This window comes from Mytilus edulis, chromosome 1 (assembly GCF_963676685.1).
Source record: "Mytilus edulis chromosome 1, xbMytEdul2.2, whole genome shotgun sequence".
In the NCBI taxonomy this organism is placed as follows: Eukaryota; Metazoa; Mollusca; class Bivalvia; order Mytilida; family Mytilidae; genus Mytilus; species Mytilus edulis.
In genome coordinates this window covers 109,572,556-109,591,629 of record NC_092344.1, presented here as the reverse complement: position 1 = coordinate 109,591,629, position 19,074 = coordinate 109,572,556, and the positions used below count along the sequence as shown (strand labels likewise).

General features: G+C 31.0%; 1 protein-coding gene across 13 annotated transcripts in view; it reads right to left on the bottom strand.

The window, feature by feature from the left end:
• The window catches only part of LOC139517489 (choline transporter-like protein 1), a 56,700-nt gene that overhangs the window by 26,270 nt on the left and 11,356 nt on the right, over positions 1–19,074 (bottom strand). For 11 of the 13 annotated variants that reach the window (XR_011663149.1, XR_011663150.1, XR_011663148.1 and 8 more), the window contains 2 exons: positions 3,473–3,521; positions 970–1,071 (listed from right to left, as the gene is read on the bottom strand). Coding sequence is in view for 9 of the 13 variants with exons in the window: in XM_071308665.1 (XP_071164766.1) it covers positions 970–1,071; positions 3,473–3,505 (135 nt within the window). In the remaining 4 variants the exon portion in view is untranslated. Of the gene's footprint in view, positions 1–969; positions 1,072–3,472; positions 3,522–12,167; positions 12,655–19,074 lie in introns of those variants that run through there. The other 2 variants (XR_011663151.1, XM_071308674.1) reach the window with 2 other exon arrangements.

Genomic DNA, 19,074 nt, shown 5'->3' with positions numbered 1-19,074 from the left:
CAGCCACTGTAGCATTTTTCGGAGCAGGAAACCGTACCCTGAAACAAGATTTTTTTGAAAGGCCAGGTAAAAACTTACAAATTTCATACAGTTTTGATTATGTAAAATGTGCACGGATCATGTCTTCATGGGTGTGCACATGACCTGGTTTCAAGTTTTTTATGTTCAAATTAGACCTTTTTTCCCCCATGTTCATTGGATGGAATATTTTTAAAATATTAAAAGTACACATTATTTTTATTTCATTATAAACTAGAGAACATTCTGATTCCAGTGATATCTAGTTTTATACAAGTATCTTTATTAATCAGTCCACCACTAAGGGTCACTTATGCATGGTCCCTCAAAATGTGACGTCATAGAAAAAAACTGTTGATTGCACCCTCATACACGACTGGAAACTCCATTTTTCAATCTTTCAAGAACCATAACTCCTGAACGGTAAAAGTCAAATTCGTCATTATTGAACTTGACCTTCATTCTTTCATAAGTAACAACATATTAAAATTTGGGAAGCTTTGGTAGAACAGTTTATGCGTAAATGCACGGACAACTCCATTTTTCAATCTTTCAAGAACCATAACTCCTGAACGGTAAAAGTCAAAATCGCCATTATTGAACTTGACCTTCGAATAGTTGTCAGTAATAACATATTAAAATTTTAAAAGCTTTGGTTGAACGGTTCATGAGTTAATGCACGGACAACATTTGATTGCCGCCCGCCCGCCCGCCTTACATCCCCAAATCAATAACCGACATTTTTGTCACAAAAATCCGGTTAAAAATGATTTGAGCTTTTATTCAGTTTATAAGGGCAAACAGCCAGTTATCATACCAACAAAGTCCTGAAAAAGAATGTTTATTCTTATGGATGTCAAAAAGGAAATTAAAATATTGTCTGCAATAAACCTTTTTAAGCATAGGAGTCACAATTGCAGTAAGTGCATCTTTTTATCTATTTGAACTTACCATTCCGGCCCAGAACAGGATAAATATAAGTAATACAGGTATGTCTGTACATCCTCTGTTCTCTGTAGAATTCGTTAGCCGAGCTTTCTCTGATGAATCAGGCTGTAAACAAACAAATTACAATCTCCTATAGTATTCATTTAAGTAAGGATGTAAAGTAAGAATACTAATAAACTATATAGGTGTATCAGGTAGCCTTATTAGACAAAAACAATTATTCATTTGATCCAGGTATATATGTTAGGAAACAGGTTGTAGAAAATGATCAATGACTTACTATTGATATTATGAGGTTAACATACAAAACTTTTTCTTTTTTCTTTGCACCTTAATTTCATCATTACTTAATCTTATTTTTTCTTGTCCTGTTTATGTATGAAATACTTGTTACTGGGCATGTGTTAATAAACATCCAGTCAACAATTTTATTAAGTTATTATTTACTGATGTTGAAAAGAATTCTAATTAAGGCAGAACAAATGAAAATGGATGAATAAAATGGCATCAAAGTTGTGATATTTTCAAACATTGCTTTACACATGGTAAAAATGTCAATGCTTTTCATGTAGTATTTGATGATCTTTGATTAAATGCTTGAAAAACTTTTTATCAAACAGCAAGGTAATGAATTTACTAAGTCTTATTCAAATCAAAAGAATATCTGTTATATTTTTCAAATAAATCATTTTCATGAAACCTAAGAACCACCGATCTTAATCAGGATATACAATGTACCTGTCTTGTACAAACAAAAATTGAGAGAAATACAAATGTTTAACTTGTACTGGGACTGTTTCCGTACTTCTTTATGAGAATGACAACCTCAAACAGAGACATAATGAAAACTTTTTATTCCTGGCATGCTATTATTGACAGTAATTCTATAATCAATAAAATGCATTAATATTTCAGTTAATTCCAGAATTTAAATGCTTGTTTTCCTGTAATTATTCAATTGTTTCTTCTTGCTTTAATCGCCTACAATTTACCCAAGCAAATATTAAAGAAAAAAGTTGTACTGAAATCACAATGTCAATATGTAACCAATCAAAATCTTCAATCAGGAAAATTCATTCTTTGAAATAATTGCATAAAGCATGTTTCTTCTAAGATCCAATTGATTTTACCACTGACTTAATATCAATCATAATTATTTAGTTATCTAAACTCGTTTGATAAAGAAATCGAAGTAAGACATCTAGAACATTGCATTATGGGATTTCATGCTGACAACAATTTATGATGAAATCTGAAACATTTAAACCTTGTTAAATTGAATCATTTATCTAGCTTATGCTCATGCTCACAGAAAATAGCTTTTTGATCTTCAATGTGTTTTCTTCTGATACAATCTCAGTAATTTGTTTCTTCCAAATCAATAGGGGATAACATTAAGACATATTATAAATTTACTGTAGAAAAAACTTAAATTTAGAACTTAAGTATAGCATATAAAATAAAATTAAAAATTGAAATGGGGAATGTGTCAAAGAAACAACCAAAGGGCAAGAAAACAGATGAAGACCATCAATGGATCTTTAACACAGTGAGGAGATCCCCTATGAATTATTTTGATTCTAATAGGACAAATACAGCAATTCTTTTGGATCAAAATGCTCTAGGAGGAGTCAAATATTTGCCATTCCCATATAGTAAAGCACTATTAAATTGGTGTAAAAGAACAGGGAAAACACATATTTAAACCATTTACGATAACGTATTTAGATAGTTTAGGATGAATTTAAATGATAATTTACTTATATGTCTTATATGTAAAAAAATAAAATGGCTCATTCCACATTTTAGCATCGTTCATTTACGTTTCCTTGTTTTGATGATTTTCGGTTTCACAAGCGTGTATTTTCCAATAAAATGCTTATATTCTTACATCATCGTTCTATGAAGTTGGGTACCACATTCATAAAAAAGCATATGACGTGGGAGTACAATTGGAACAGCCCAGGCAATATATTCATATTTTACCACAGATGGGTAATCAAAGCATCATGTTAGAATGGTATATATCATAACTGGTATCTTCCTAATCTTGGTGAAAATACATATTACATATTATATGTTAGCTGTGCACATTTTAAAACAAACACAACTGTTATTGATTTTTATATCTTAAATGTAGTCTAATATAAGCAATAATGTGACAATATATTTGTGACCTCTCTTATTGATATCTTGTGAAAAGTCACATGCATGCAATCTTATTTTATTATCATTTTTAATTTTAGAATTCTTTGAACCACTAAAATTTTGCAAAGGAAATTTTAAAAATGTATCATACATTTGATTTCTAGATAATTTAATAAATTCTGATTAAAAAGGTTTTATCAAATTCATTGGCACCAGTTAAGACTATGGTAAGCCTAAAGCAATTAATAAATGACTGTTTTAATAGTAATTTGCCAAGTGAAATTTTAGGGAAACAGACAGAAAAGCAATTTTGATTTAACAAATTTATGTAATGCTATCCATGGATTTTAATATTTACCTGATCACAACAACAGCAGTCACCAGCACACATGATTAATTCTTACAATCTGAAAATAAAATAAAAAAAATATATATTGATATATATTTCAATCCAGTCAAATCACCTATTTCAAATGCTAACAAATTATTTACCTTTGAGCACACAGGTTAATGAAATACTTCCCCTCAAACTCAGGTAATCTTTTTACTTTTGCTAAAGGGAAACAATGTCTGACTTATCAAGTCTTTTCATAAACCTCATCATCTTGTGGTAGTGTGTGCTCTTTAACTTTGAGTGTGGGAGGCTGTGTATTTCAAAGGCGTCCTCTTTTATGAAATTGTCTAGAACATATCTGGATGACTTTGTCAATATCCCCTTTTTTTAAGTAAGTGAAATAACAGTTGCTGAGGGTATAGACATTATTTATTATTTTCTGTATTACAGTAGTTTTCAATACTTTTCTAATTATTTCAGTTTATTTTCTTTAATATGTTAATATGCTCTCCCTTATACAAAGTGAAACACAACTATATAGTGGCAACATTTTACAGTGCCACCCATCTACATACTTGGCAGCAATAACTTGTAGTTGAGGGTATATAAGTGTTCATAATATACATAATATACATGTACTTCCTTCTTACAACATTTCAATAAAAAGCTGTACCCAACAAATAGCAGTAGAAACAGACAAGCCTATATATCTATATTAGTAACTAAATAACAGTGTGAAACAATATATGTCAGTCTGGAAAGTCACTGATGTAATCGTACAACAATTCAATAAAAGCTGTACTCTAAAGGAAAGAATATACAAAATAATGCTAAATCTGGTCTAACAACAGATACAAAAATAAATTTCCATCGATTGATCGTCTGAGAGTAAGTGATTTACATCACCTAGCCTCAGCTTGCTTTCAATTGATTTTTAACTTGTCTCAAAGACTTAAACATCTGATAAACATGCAAAATAGTTCTGGACTGTCAGTGAAGCAAGGAGGAAATTTCAATCAACATCAGAACTGGGTTCCATCTGAAGGAAGTTGGATGTATTACTGCCATAAAAAGAAGAATGGTTTCATGCAAAAGTCTTATCCATCAGATTACTATTATAGAATGGTTCTGGTCTGCCAATGAAGCAAACATCAAAAGTTCAATGAACAGTATAAAATGGGGCTCCAGACAGGTTATTATATAAGCAATGCACAGTTTATAATGAGGCTCCAGACAGGTTGTTAAATAAGCAATGTCCAGTATTGGTATAACAGCAGATCCCAAATGAATTGTGACTGAAATTTACATAAAGCTTGGTAAACATGATAATTAAAGGCCCTAGCTGATTTGTAAATGGCTTTATATGAGCAAGAAAATCAACTAAGTTTGTTTCTTTTACAGTTTGATACAATAAGTTTGTTTAAAGGTATGAAAGCTGGTCCAATTAGACTGTAAGTTCACTGTATGTAATAATATGGTCAAGATTTAATGGATTTTCATCATGTGAAACCAGAGTCCTTTAAAAACTGTACAGCAAAAAAACATCAATTCAAAATTTATTGGAAAAGAGGGATTAAGGTGAATTTAAATAAAAGCAAATATAAAAGTTTTGAATGTTGAGGAAAAGAAGTCATCTGGATGAACTAGCTGTGCTAAACATCAACATTTGTTTAACAGAGACTCCAAACTATCAGTGCATTGAATATCAAAATGTAGCAGACTTATTATTATACAATACAATTGTCAATTGAAATGGAGAACATGTCAAAGAGTCAACAACTCGACCAAAGAGCAGACAACAGCTGAGGCCCAAAGAGCAGACAACAGCTGAGGCCACCAATGGGTCTTCAACGCTGCTTTGAACAAAATCTCAAATATCAATGGACAACTGATGGTCCGAGACCACAATTGTCGTCCCTTGATTTTCGTTGTTCACAAATATAGTCCCTAGTGTTGACAGTGGGTTACTTGCCATTAATTTTTATACCCCTTCCATATTTATTTCTCCAAGTTTAATGCCTCAAATTGCAAGAAGGGGGGGGGGGGTGAAATTACACTGTAAAAAAATTTGGGTTCAGAATTTTAAAGGAAAGTAGTGATTTTGGTCCAGCTGAAAAAGGTTGAAAATTAGCACTTCCTAAGCTGTCAAAAGATTTCAAGACGCCCTAAACATAAAATTGTCCATATTTTGAGTTAGAGCCGATGAAGTTTTCTATAATTTTGATATAACTTGTCCCAACAGTAGTACAACATACTGTAAAAATTTCATTGAGAAAGCGCAGGTGGGATTTTTTTTATTTTCATTTATCTTCTAAAAGAAATGCACTACTAAATAATTGTGGTCTCGGACCTAAGAGGTGAAATCTGTAAATTTGGAATCTTTACTTTGGCAACTTCCCTAAATAATTTGATGGTGTCAATTTGTCAGATATAATGAAACCAAAGGATTTAAGCTTTTTATTTTATAGAATTTTTGCAAAAATGACTAATTTTGGCATTTTATGGTCAAATAGGCACTTTATAGCTTTTTCAATATTGATGCATAAATGGCATCCTGACTTTCTATCTGACAGGTTTTCATATGTCAATATTTGTGTTTCTATGCCTTTATCTAGTTCTTTTACTTATTTATGAACTCTGAATCTACAGAAAAGAAGATTACCTCAGATAATATGTGCAAAATGTGTTGTATAAATGACCCTTGTCTAACGCCCTGTTTGGTTGAAGTCAGTCAAAAATGGGGAGCTTAGTACATAAAATTTGAAGTCCATAATAAAGACCTCACTAAATTTGTATCAAAAGCACTTTAAAATGTCTATTGTACCTGTTCCATTTCACATAATATCTTTCTTTTCTTCTGTAGGATAGCAAGTGCTTTAAATAGAAGCCTTTTGAGATTAAAATTGCATGCAAGTTTTTCACTAAAAAGGCAAAAATATTTGTATCAGGCCATACTATCTGCAAGAAAAGTTAATTGCAAGAGTCTTTTAGTGCTCAGATTTGTTGTATCATGTCACATGAGTATAGAAATGATAAAAAAAGACACAATTTTTTATTTCTTATAGCCTCAATATGCATTTTTTAATGTAAATATGTGGCACGGCCTAAATTGACCCTAAATTTTTTCCAGTCTTACTTGCCCTAAGACCCTTTTAAACTAATATAATATGTTATTTGTAACTTTTCTTTTCTTTAAAGTACATTCAATACATATGTAAGGATTATTTATAACCAAAAAGCTTCACAAATTTAAAATTGCTGGAAAATATTACATCTTCATGTAAGGCCCCCCTTTATTGAAAAACCTTAATTTTTAGGTGTAGGCTCATATAAATTTGACTTTTGAATAATTATGCTAAGTCTGATAAATCAAATGAGTACTCTATTGCTTTTAGTACATTATAAATGATATATTAAGGCATTTAAAAAGTATAATTTTGCAATATCTTAATTTTTGAAGCCCCAAATGTTGATAGTTGAAATTTTCAATTTTAACGTCAAAATTTAACACGCAAAGATGAGTATAGAATTTAACATATATCCTATTGTTATGAAACTTTGTAAGCAGTGTTATAATTTATTAAACTTTGGTCATACCAAGTTTTTTTAAGATTGGTCAACTCTTTCTATCCTATTAGGTCCGAGACCACAATTGTCGTCCCTTGATTTTCTTTGTTCACAAATATAGTCCCTATGTGACAGTGGGTTACTTGACATTAATTTTTATACCCCTTCCAAATTTATTTCTCCATGTTTAAAGCCTCAAATTGCAAGAAGGGGGGTGAAATTACACTGAAAAAAAATTTGGGTTCAGAATTTTAAAGGAAAGTAGTGATTTGGTCCAGCTGAAAAAGGTTGAAAATTAGCACTTCCTAAGCTGTCAAAAGATTTCAAGATGCCCTAAACATAAAATTGTCCATATTTTGAGTTAGAGCCGATGAAGTTTTCTATAATTTTGATATAACTTGTCCCAACAGTAGTACAACATACTGTAAAAATTTCATTGAGAAAGCGCAGGTGGGATTTTTTAAATTTTCATTTATCTTCTAAAAGAAATGCACTACGAAATAATTGTGGTCTCGGACCTGATAACAATAGATTTATTAAGATCATTCTCATTTGGACAAAAATCTATTCACAATGATTAACACCCTATTGTTCCAGAATAAAAATAATAACAAGTGGCTGTATTTTTTTAAATGTTCTTAGGATGGTTTTAAATCAAAGCACATCTAAATATTCAAATCAGTAGAAAAAAATTTAAAAAAATTGCTAAATGAACCCATATAACAATTATCCTACTTAAAATACAAATAAATCAATGCTTTAGTTATGTTACATAATCAATCATTTTTTTTGTAATAGAAATTAGAGAAAATTTCAGTAAAACAAAATCATAGAATTTTTCTATTCATTAGAATTTTCCTCATTTCTTGGATAACTGTTTGCATACCATTATTTTCAATTTTTGTTGTTAAAGCAGATCTGAATTATTCATATATACAGCTTTAATGATTTTCTACCCTTGACAGAAGCTTCTAAAACTAATCTGTCATGTAAATTACTAGGTTTACTGCTTTAAACTTGGTAAATTTAATCTTTCACAACCTTCAAGATTTATGTAAATTATGTGAACTTTGAAAACATCAGTTAATTAACAAGCCTTCAAATTTGTAAATGAAAGTAGAATTTCTTTGGAGGACAATGGAATCTTACAACGCCATTCAAGCGTAATGGCAGAAAGAATTTATTTGGAGGATAATGTAATGTTACAATGCTATTGAAAGCATTCAACCGTAATGGCATAAAGAAATTCACTCTCAACAACAATGTTTTGTTCTTCAGCCTTTTGCCATTTTAAGTGAATGAGGAATTGTTGCGGACAAGTATATTTGGTGCTGATCTAGACTTCTAATCAGTCACTATAGACATCATGTCAAGTAGCTATTGTACATCCACAAAGCCAAAACCATTTCCTATTTATTGCTTTGATTGAGATACATGACTTATTCCATCCATCAATTCATAAATCGTAGAACTCCTTGCCAAATTCAATCTCTACTGCAGTGTAAGAATTGAATTTTCTCTTGATGATAGCTATACTGATTGTCTGATTGCATTGCAGCATAATTCCATTACTGATTCAGTATTCTTAGGGGCATGTAATCCATTGTAAAAACCATCATTTTTCTCACCAAATGAAGTAATTAGGAATTGTCAGGATTTTTTACACTGATCAAGTCAAACAAATCAAATCTAAATAGCAAGAAAATATAAAACATAAATTATTGTCTTGAAGAGGAACATAGAAGAAATTATATCATTTTACACAAGATTTCAGTATTGATTTTCAACTATAATTTCTCTTGAAATCTAATGCTGAGGGCAAAATTGCATCAATTATTGTGTTCTATATGATATATATTAAATCATTCTTTCTCAGAGACAAATGGCAGATCTAGAATGTCAAAGTCTGACAGATTCTGTATTAATGATAAGCCAAACAGAGTATCATACCAGTACTGATGGTCTCAGTGATGGAACTGACCATTTATTCTAATTAAGGACATAGTCCAACATGACCTCATTATCCTAAAATTGTATGCTTTTGAATGCTTGTATTTCATTCATAAATGGTGTCTGTATATAGGTAAAAGCCAAAGCAATCTATTAATCTTCTTCCAAGTTTAATAGAAAATTAAGAATATGAAGTCTCCATCTTTGACACAAAATCTGTACATGCACAGTAAACAACCACAAAAAAACTAAGATTTTCTATCTTTTCTACATTATGTTTTCTAATATTGTGCAACAGAAAAACCAAACAACTTTAGCATATAACTTTTTTCTACCATTAGCTTATTATGAAGATAAAATAAAATATTGCAAGTACATAATCCTACTGTTCAATACTAATCAAAATTGTCAAGCAATAAAAAGTTGCAACTATGATCTAAACTACAAAGAACAAATAAAGTTCCTGAAACCAAGCAATTAGCTTCTGTAATTTCTCCATATTTGTGTCCAGAAAGGTTATAAACATTCTACATTTGTCACCAAAATTGCTCAGTATTTCTCATTTTGAATATCAATTAGGTAATTGATTCTGGCAGCAAATTCTTCTACAGAATATAAAATTCTAATCATTGGGGATATCTTCACAACTTTTACTTAATTAAACAAAAGGTGCTACTTTACTTTTCCACTTCCTTTATTTCAAATTCTTTGCATTTAACAATTATAGTGCAGTTAAAATTTACTCAATGTTCAGTATTTTAATCTCATTTTCAATTTTAGAAGAACAAAACTGCACATAAATGCAACATTTTGACAACTACTAATGGTTAGTAGCACTGGAAAACTAAGATTTCTGCATATCTAACCATAGCAATATTATCTACTTGTACAATCCAAGACAGTTTTTTTTAATTTAAATGTCCATGCTATCAGCCTTGCCTTAACTCTTTGAGAGGGTTTTATAAGTAGCTTTTTGAACCCTATTTTTAGTTGTTGATTTTTTTGTTTTATTCACAATTCAATATGAATTTTTCAGTGGCATTTGAAATTATTTCATTTTTATTTTTTTATCACATTTTTTTTTATAACCCTTTTGCTACTACCTAAGAATTTATAAAAAGAAAATAAAAGAGAGCAACCACCCACACTTAATTTAATGGTTACATGTGTCAACGTATATTTGTTCCGCCTAACACTGGAGTTCCAATGGAAACTTTGTTATAAACATTGTCATAATATCTATCCCTGTTGGAACAAATATTCTATACCATTTATTCCGTTAGGAACATATACTGTAATATTTATTCCTGCGGAAATAATATTCCAGAATATTTTTCCTTTTGGAACTTATATTATGTAGGAACTTATATTCTGTGACACGTGTATCTGTTGACTGACCATGTAAGTGAATCAACAGTGAACTCAATTCAAGAACATAAATTGAGGCCGCAAATCTTCATGTGCATTAATGTTTAATCTTGATAATACATTTACAATCATATACCAGTTGAGTATCAGTTCTCTAAAGAAATACTATGACAAAATAACATCAAATACTGTTAGATTACTGTCTGTAAGTTTTACAAACTTTACAAGAATGGTAATACCATTGGTAAACTATTTGCGATATACTGTTAACCAACTAATTGTTGTGAGCTATCTTCTTTTGAGAATAGAAAAATAACATGAATTCAAAATTGTTGCAAATATGTGAAACTTGGATCTTGCCTTTTATAAATATATCCTGAAAGGAAAAGATAGCAAACATAGATTGTCGTGAAGTTGGAAAGAAAGAGTTTACATGTGGAAATAAGTAGGTGTATAGTTCTATACAAATTTTTGTTTTAGTATGTGACTTGCTACATCTTTTATTGAACATATCTGATTTACATATATTCTCAAACTTTTTTGTATTAATCATAACACTGCATACAACCATTATAATTTTGTTTTGTTTAGTGTAACCATCAACTGGTGCACAGCTAATTTTAACAAATCCAAAACTGTACACATCAACTATAATATACTGCTGGCAAGTACCTGGTACCAAGACTGACCACATCAATTATTACACTGCTTTCAAGTACCAAGACAAAACATATCTATTATAGCACTGCTGACTATAACAAAAGGTGAACAACTCAACTATTACATTACTTGTAAGTATCAAAACCGGACAACTCAATTTATTCACCACTGGCAAGTACCAAGACTGAACACATCAATTTTACACTGTTGGAAAGTACCAAGACTGAACACATCAATTTTACACTGTTGGAAAGTACCAAGACTGAACACATCAATTTCACACTGTTAGAAAGTACCAAGACTGAACACATCAACTCATATACTGTTGGAAAGTACTAAGACTGAACACATCAACTCATATACTGTTGGAAAGTACTAAGACTGAACACATCAACTCATATACTGTTGGAAAGTACTAAGACTGAACACATCAATTTTACACTTTTGGAAAGTACCAAGACTGAATACATCAACTCATATACTGCTGGCTTAGTACCAAGACTAAATACATTTTTTTTGCATTGCTAACAAGTACCAAGACTAAACACATCAATTACTACACTGCTGACACGTACCAAGATAGAATGTATCAACTTTTACACTACAAGGAAGTACCAAAACGATACATATCAACTATTACACTGCTGGTAAATATTAAAACTGAACACATCAATTATTAGAATGCTGGCAAGTACCACAACTGAACATATCAACTATTACACTGCTGGCTAGTACCAAGACGGAACACATCAACTATTACACTGCTGGCAAATATTAAAACTGAACACATCAATTATTAGAATGCTGGCAAGTACCACAACTGAACACATCAGCTATTACACTACCATGAAGTACCAAGATGGAACACACCAACTCATACACTGCTGGCTAGTACCAAACGTAAGTCCTATCAAGTGTAAAGATGATTCGACATAAAAAGAGATTCATTCCCTTAGTTGGGAGCTTATTTTCCTATGATCTTAATTTTCTGAACAAGGCTGTAAAATCCACAGAATTGAAAAAATACACTTTTTTTACATTAATAAAATCTTGCAATAATTTCTGAATCTACAGTATTTATACAGTTGTACTGAAGGCTTTTGAAGAAATTCTATTTATATCATTTCCGATAAACTATTGGGATCTCATTTAGAATATAAAAAATCTAACTCACCTATGAAAGTTCAGTTTCTTTCTACATAGATATACAAATCTCATTCAATTATTGATATTTCATTAGAATTATCTAGCTTTAAAAATCTTCAAAGAATGGCACATTATACTGCAAAGCACAACTCTAGCTCGATATTTCTTTTCTCATTCTGATGGCAATAAAATAGTGAAGTGCTCTTCAAACCAGAAACTGCAATTTACTTTTCTACTCAAGTCAGCAGAGGACAAATTAACAAGCATATGATTCCAATGCTAAATGAACTCCTCCGGGAACAATTTGTGTTTTCCGTGAGTGGAAGACATTTTGTATTGCTATGCAGAAATATAAATAGTTACACGATTTAATGCTTTTACCAAATATTTATAACACTATGTAATATCATGGTAAGCACACTGCTTGTGACAATTAGCTGTAATGAATCATAAAATAACTGTAAAATAAACCACGGTACATATACATAGTGAATGATAATCTTTCCAATCAATACAGATAATCAATAGGAAAGACAATTCCACTATTGTCACTTCAATACAGTCATTAAATTCCAATATCATTCACGGAAAAAATCAAATGTATTCCAATATTATTTTAATAAAACAGAAAAGTATCCTCAGCTTTTTTTAATTTATAATATTTTTTCCTATTTCATAACAAACAATGACATAATTATCAAAATAACAGCTTGAAAAGATGTTATTTTAAAAATCTATTTACTGGAAACACTTAAAATGAACTATCTTGTTTCTTTTAATTTCTATTGCTGAGGAAAACTTCAAAGCACACAATATTCAACAGAATAGTTGCAGTATGAACATATATATCTTAGTTTACTTTGAATCATTCATAATTCATGATTACTGACATAAAGTTCATCCAGATTCCAGAATAAATGGTAATGGCCAGAAGGTTAAACACTCTCATGTATCAAATATTATGTTTTCTTTTCTATTTATATACCGGTAGTAACTACGACCAACAAAAGCAGTGAGGATAAATCCTTTTCATCAGACTACTTATCTTATGCATGTAGTGTAAAGAACATCTCAAACTGAAAAAAACTTGGCAACATGTTTTTAAAGTTTCCCAATTTCAAATTTTACCAAAGAAGGAGACATGACTAGAGCCGGGTCCCCCCCCCCCCCCCCCCCCCCTTTCCTGAAATTGCAAAAATAAGTAAATGATTCAAATCTTTCAAAAAAATATTGTAATTTTATTGATATATATAAACAGGTTAATATCATATGGACACTATGGTACTTAAAGGTAAGGATACTTGTGTTGTCACAATGCTGTCATAAAACTGTTGAAATCAACATATAGAAAGTATGGCAGCAGCTTACTCTAAAAGGTATTTTATGTACATATCTTATTTTGCTACAATAATATTTGTAAAATACATATTGTAGCAAAATATCTTGTCTGGGTAAATTCTATGCTCATATGTGAGTATTCTAAATGAGGCTATTTTGAAGTTTTGAACTAAATTCAAGAAGTTTTTCTCTAATGCTATTATATCTGGCATGTAAGACAAAATAGTGGCAGAAATTACCATAGATGATGTGCCCAAATAAATTGCTCAGTGCAACTAACTAAAATTCAAGAAGTACTCAATATGCTGAGTAGAATGTGACCACCAGGTTTTTCCAACATTAATGATCTGAATATCACCATATAAAAATATGCACAACTACATATTATGTACAAAAACTGTGCATAATTATATTGGCCTCCTACTTATAGTTTTTTGTTTGAATTGTTTTACATTGCCTTATCAGGGCCTTTTATAGCTCACTATGAGGTATGGGCTTTGCTCATTGTTGAAGGCCGTACGGTGACCTTTAGTTGTTAATGTCTGTGTCATTTTGGTCTTTTGTGGATAGTTGTCTCATTGGCAATCATACCACATCTTCTTTTTTATATTATACTTCATCCATGATGCAGGGCCCTAATTACTTCCTGTGCTTTTATTATCTTTAGCAAAATATGTGTTGTATATTTGGCTCAGAAACCAGTCAGTACAAAACTGAAAAACAAATTACAGTGCAAGATGTGATAGAACAACAAACCTAAGTCAGTCAGCTGACTTCAAAGACCAATGAGAATGGACTAAGCACTTAACAGTATGTCAAAGGAGGCAATTATCTATATGCATCAAGAGAGATACCAGCAAACAGAAAATAAATTACACATTTTATTATCCAATACTGTGCATGTAGTGGGCTACAGGTTCTAAAAAAATCAATGTCTACACATAGTTCTATTTAGCTTTATACTGACTCAATGAACTTCTGACTGGTAATTCTATACAGAAATCCAAATAGATAAATACAGAGGCAGAACCAAACTCATCATAGAAATTGAGTCTTCTCATTTTTCTTTATATAAATAGGAGTACACATCTATTTTGTTCATCAGTTTTGTTCAAATGACATTATGATGTGCTCTGTTCCTACGATGCATGCCTTTATACTTTAGTTATGGCCCGAGACCACAATTAATTCCTCTATCATTTCTTTATAACATTTTTTCGCATTAAAAAAGTTTTGCCTATTCTTTTTGTCTAATTTTTTGTGTGTGTAATGTACAGTACAAGTCCAAAAATATATGCAATTTTCAGAAAAATTGCATGTTTACATCATACAAATTTGGCCAATACACATCCATTATCCCCTATAGGCAAGTCAAGAGATGATCCGAAAAGTGTAAATATTACCTTTTTGCACCTGGCCTAATCACTCTTTCCTTATTAAAATCAGTTAAAATAAAACATCTAAAAGTTTATTTCAGCTCTCTTCTTTCATTTCCACCCCAGAAAAGCTAAGAAATGAATGAGAAAGGGAAAGAAAAAAATTAAAGAAAAATACACTATAATTAAAGGGAACTATATTCGTGAACAACGAAAAGCGGGGTCATTAATTGTGGTCTTGGGCCTATTAGGGGCCAAAAACTTGACCAATTCCAATAAAACTTGGCATGATTTAAGCTTAGTGTATTACAAGTCAGTTTACAAAATTTCAAAGCCATATGATATATATTATAGAAAATGTGGCATTTTTTATACCTCAACTTTTGTTGCTGAATTGTGACGTTGAAATAGAACAATTTCAACTTTCAAATTTTGGCATCAAAAATTTAAAAAAAACCACCAAATTGCACTTTTCAATGTCTCAATGTATAAGATATTATCTATTTAAAGTCATTTATAGCATACTTGATGTATGAGACTTATAAAAATTTGACAAAAGTTAATTTCATATGTGCCTATGCCAAAAAATAGAGGTTTTCAAATGAAGCAAGGCCTTATATGAAATGTAATATTTTCCACTTACAACAATTTTCTGAAGTTGTTGAGTTAAAACAAAACATTTTACATATCATACATGTTCTTTTCATGTAAATAAAAGTTCCAAATAGCCTAACAAATGAGTTTTACATGGTCTTAAGCAATGTCAAGCTTAAAATAACAAGTTGACAATTTGGGCCGTTCCCTATATTTCCCTATAAAATTGCATATAAATGATATTGGAGATGGAAATATGCTTCTTTTTGCTCAAATCCTTGCTGAGATATGATCAAATATGAAGCCTGGATGTAACAAGACTGTTGCTTTTATCTATATATGTAGACAGTATGGTCTGATGCAAAGTTTTTTCAATTTTCTGTTTAAACCTGCATGAAATTTCAGTCTTAAAATGCCAATATTTTAACCACCAGCCATCCAACAGTAGAAAATAAAGGTATTCTGTGAAACAGACAAGTTTAAACAACCAGTACTAAGTGCTTTTGACATAGATTCAGTGCAATCTGTTTAAAGGAATACAATTTTTAAGTGCATAGAACTTCATATTTCACTTGCTTCGTACGGACCGTTAGACCTAGACTATTAAAACAGCACATTTTGCATTCTTTTTATGCTTTTATCCACTTTTCTTTGTGTTCAGAGTTCATAAATGAGTAAAACACGTGAAATAAATACCACAAATACAAATAGATATAAAAAAAAATGTCAGAGAAAAATTAAGGATGCTGCTTTTGCAAAAATATTGAAAAAAGTGAAAAAGTTACTTTTTGGGCATATCAGCTGAAAAGGGACTTTTTTTTACAAATTTCTATCAAATAAAAGTGGAAATCATTTCTTCTCATATAGTTTGACAAATTAATACCAATAGATCATTCAGAGAAGTTGTCAAAGTATAAATTCAAAATTTGCTGAAATGCACCTCTTAGGCCCGAGACCACAATTAATTCCTCTATCATTTCTTTATAACGTTTTTTCGCATTAAAAAAGTTTTGCCTATTCTTTTTGTCTAATTTTTTGTGTGTGTAATGTACAGTACAAGTCCAAAAATATATGCAATTTTCAGAAAAATTGCATGTTTACATCATACAAATTTGGCCAATACACATCCATACCCCTATAGGCAAGTCAAGAGATGATCCGAAAAGTGTAAATATTACCTCTTTGTACCTGGCCTAATCACTCTTTCCTTATTAAAATCAGTTAAAATAAAACATATAAAAAGTTTATTTCAGCTCTCTTCTTTCATTTCCACCCCAGAAAAGCTAAGAAATGAATGAGAAAGGGAAAGAAAAAAATAAAGAAAAAACACACTATAATTAAAGGGAACTATATTCGTGAACAACGAAAAGCGGGGTCATTAATTGTGGTCTTGGGCCTTATAGGGTGTTTTTCTTGTGTGAGTGCAGTCTTCATTTACATTTCATTATTGTTCTGCTTACATCTATGTCATTCGGTCTCTGGTGGGTAGTTGTTTCATCAGTGATAATACAACATCTATTTATCTATTTATTACTATAAATCTAGTATAAAATTCACAAATAACATACAGTTAAAAGATCAAAAGTTGATCAACCTCCGTAAAAAGTTAAATGAATCAGAAACTACCTATCAGACAATTATATAACAATACAAGTTCCATAGCTGCAAGAACAGCTGAAGGACATTGGAAGTGGAAACATTCATTTTCATGGCATTTACTACTGGTACATGAAAGTTAAAACTTACTTATATCTACTCAATGTACAGTAAATATGGCTTATTTTCAGGTGGAGGGTTTCGGGGGTTTGAACACCCCCCCCCCCCCCCCCTTTTGGGGACAATCAATTTATTTGAATGGGGAATTACAGTTGGAACACCCCCCTTTATCCTAGGTTGGGAACCCCACTTTTTTTTAAATGGATGGATTTGAACCCCGGTAATGGGCACTCACATGTTTTTGTTGTTTCAACTCTAAAGTGATCTTTATAAAGGAGATAATTAAATTTTCAGCCAAAAAATCAAATGCCAAAAAATTTACCATACTTAAGGTATGCAGTTTCAAAACTAAGCTTAATCTGCTAAAGATCATAAAACATCATTCTGTACATAAAGTCTTCTGAATATTTTTACACTTAGATGGAAGAAAACCTACAACCTGTGATTTTTATTTCTATATCTATTTTAAGTAACAGAGGCCATGGAAAGGATTTTTGCAAAAAATGACAAATGGTGAAAAAAATATAATTAGAAATTTACAATTATCTGGTTTTTCATGATTGCTAATAATCATAAGTGCTAAATAAAACATGCTTAAATAAATAAGCATAAAACAAACGTCAGAGTGGCCTATTAATAAAGATCAACTCATTTGACTTAAAACAAAAAGATTCAAGTAAAATAAAATTTCTTTACACATGCATAATTCATTACTTTTCTTTATTTCTGAACAAACAAAAGAGTTCAACAAGTTGAGGTTTACATCACAACTTCTTCATTAATACATTCTATACTGCAGAACAAATGATCAATTCCACATCAAAGAAAAGCTATCAGATGCTAGTTGTAATCAGAAATGTTTCTTCCTTCTAATTAACCTTGTCACTGAAGCCAGATTGATTGTACAACATCATCATACCTGACTAGACATCATTTATATCATTTAACACCATTAGAAAACTTTTATTTGCTGTGTTGATTTTACCAGTTATCTTGAAAGGGATTATTGATGTTATGAAACTGTTGAAAACTGGAAAACCATAAATGATATAATGTCCCAGGTCTTGAGGCATTTAATAACTGAAGCTGTGTCTATAAAAGCAGTAAAATGACTGCATAATACTATATTTAGTTACAACGGCAGATACTGAGAGGAAAGCTTTGGAATGGGTAGAATCATGACATTGTATAAAACCATACATCTATGATAAAATACAACTAGAGGCTCTAAAGAGCCTGTGTCGCTCACCTTGGTCTATGTGCATATTAAACAAAGGACACAAATGGATTCATGACAAAATTGTATTTTGGTGATGGTGATGTGTTTGAAGTTCTTACTTTACTGAACGATTTTGCTTCTTACAATTATATCTATCATGAACTTTGCCCATTAGTAACAGAGAACTATATTTGGTAAAAATTTACATAAATTTACCAAATTAATGAAAATTGTTAAAAATTGACTATAAAGGGCAATAACTCCTTAAGGGGTCAATTGACCATTTAGGTCATGTTGACTTATTTGTAGATCTTACTTTGCTGAACATTATTGCTGTTGACAGTTTATCTCTAACTATAATAATATTCAAGATAATAACCAAAAACAGCAAAATTTCTTCAAAATTACCAATTCAGGGGCAGCAACCCAACAACCGATTGACCGATTCATCTGAAAATTTCAGGGCAGATAGTTCTTTACCTGATAAACATTTTTATCCCCTGTCAGATTTCCTCAAAATGCTTTGGTTTTTGAGTTATAAGCCAAAAACTGCATTTTACCCCTATGTTCTATTTTTAGCGGTGGCCGCCATCTTGGTTGGTTGACCAGGTCACGCCACACATTTTTTAAACTAGATACCCCAAAGATGATTGTGGCCAAGTTTGGATTAATTTGGCCAAGTAGTTTCAGAG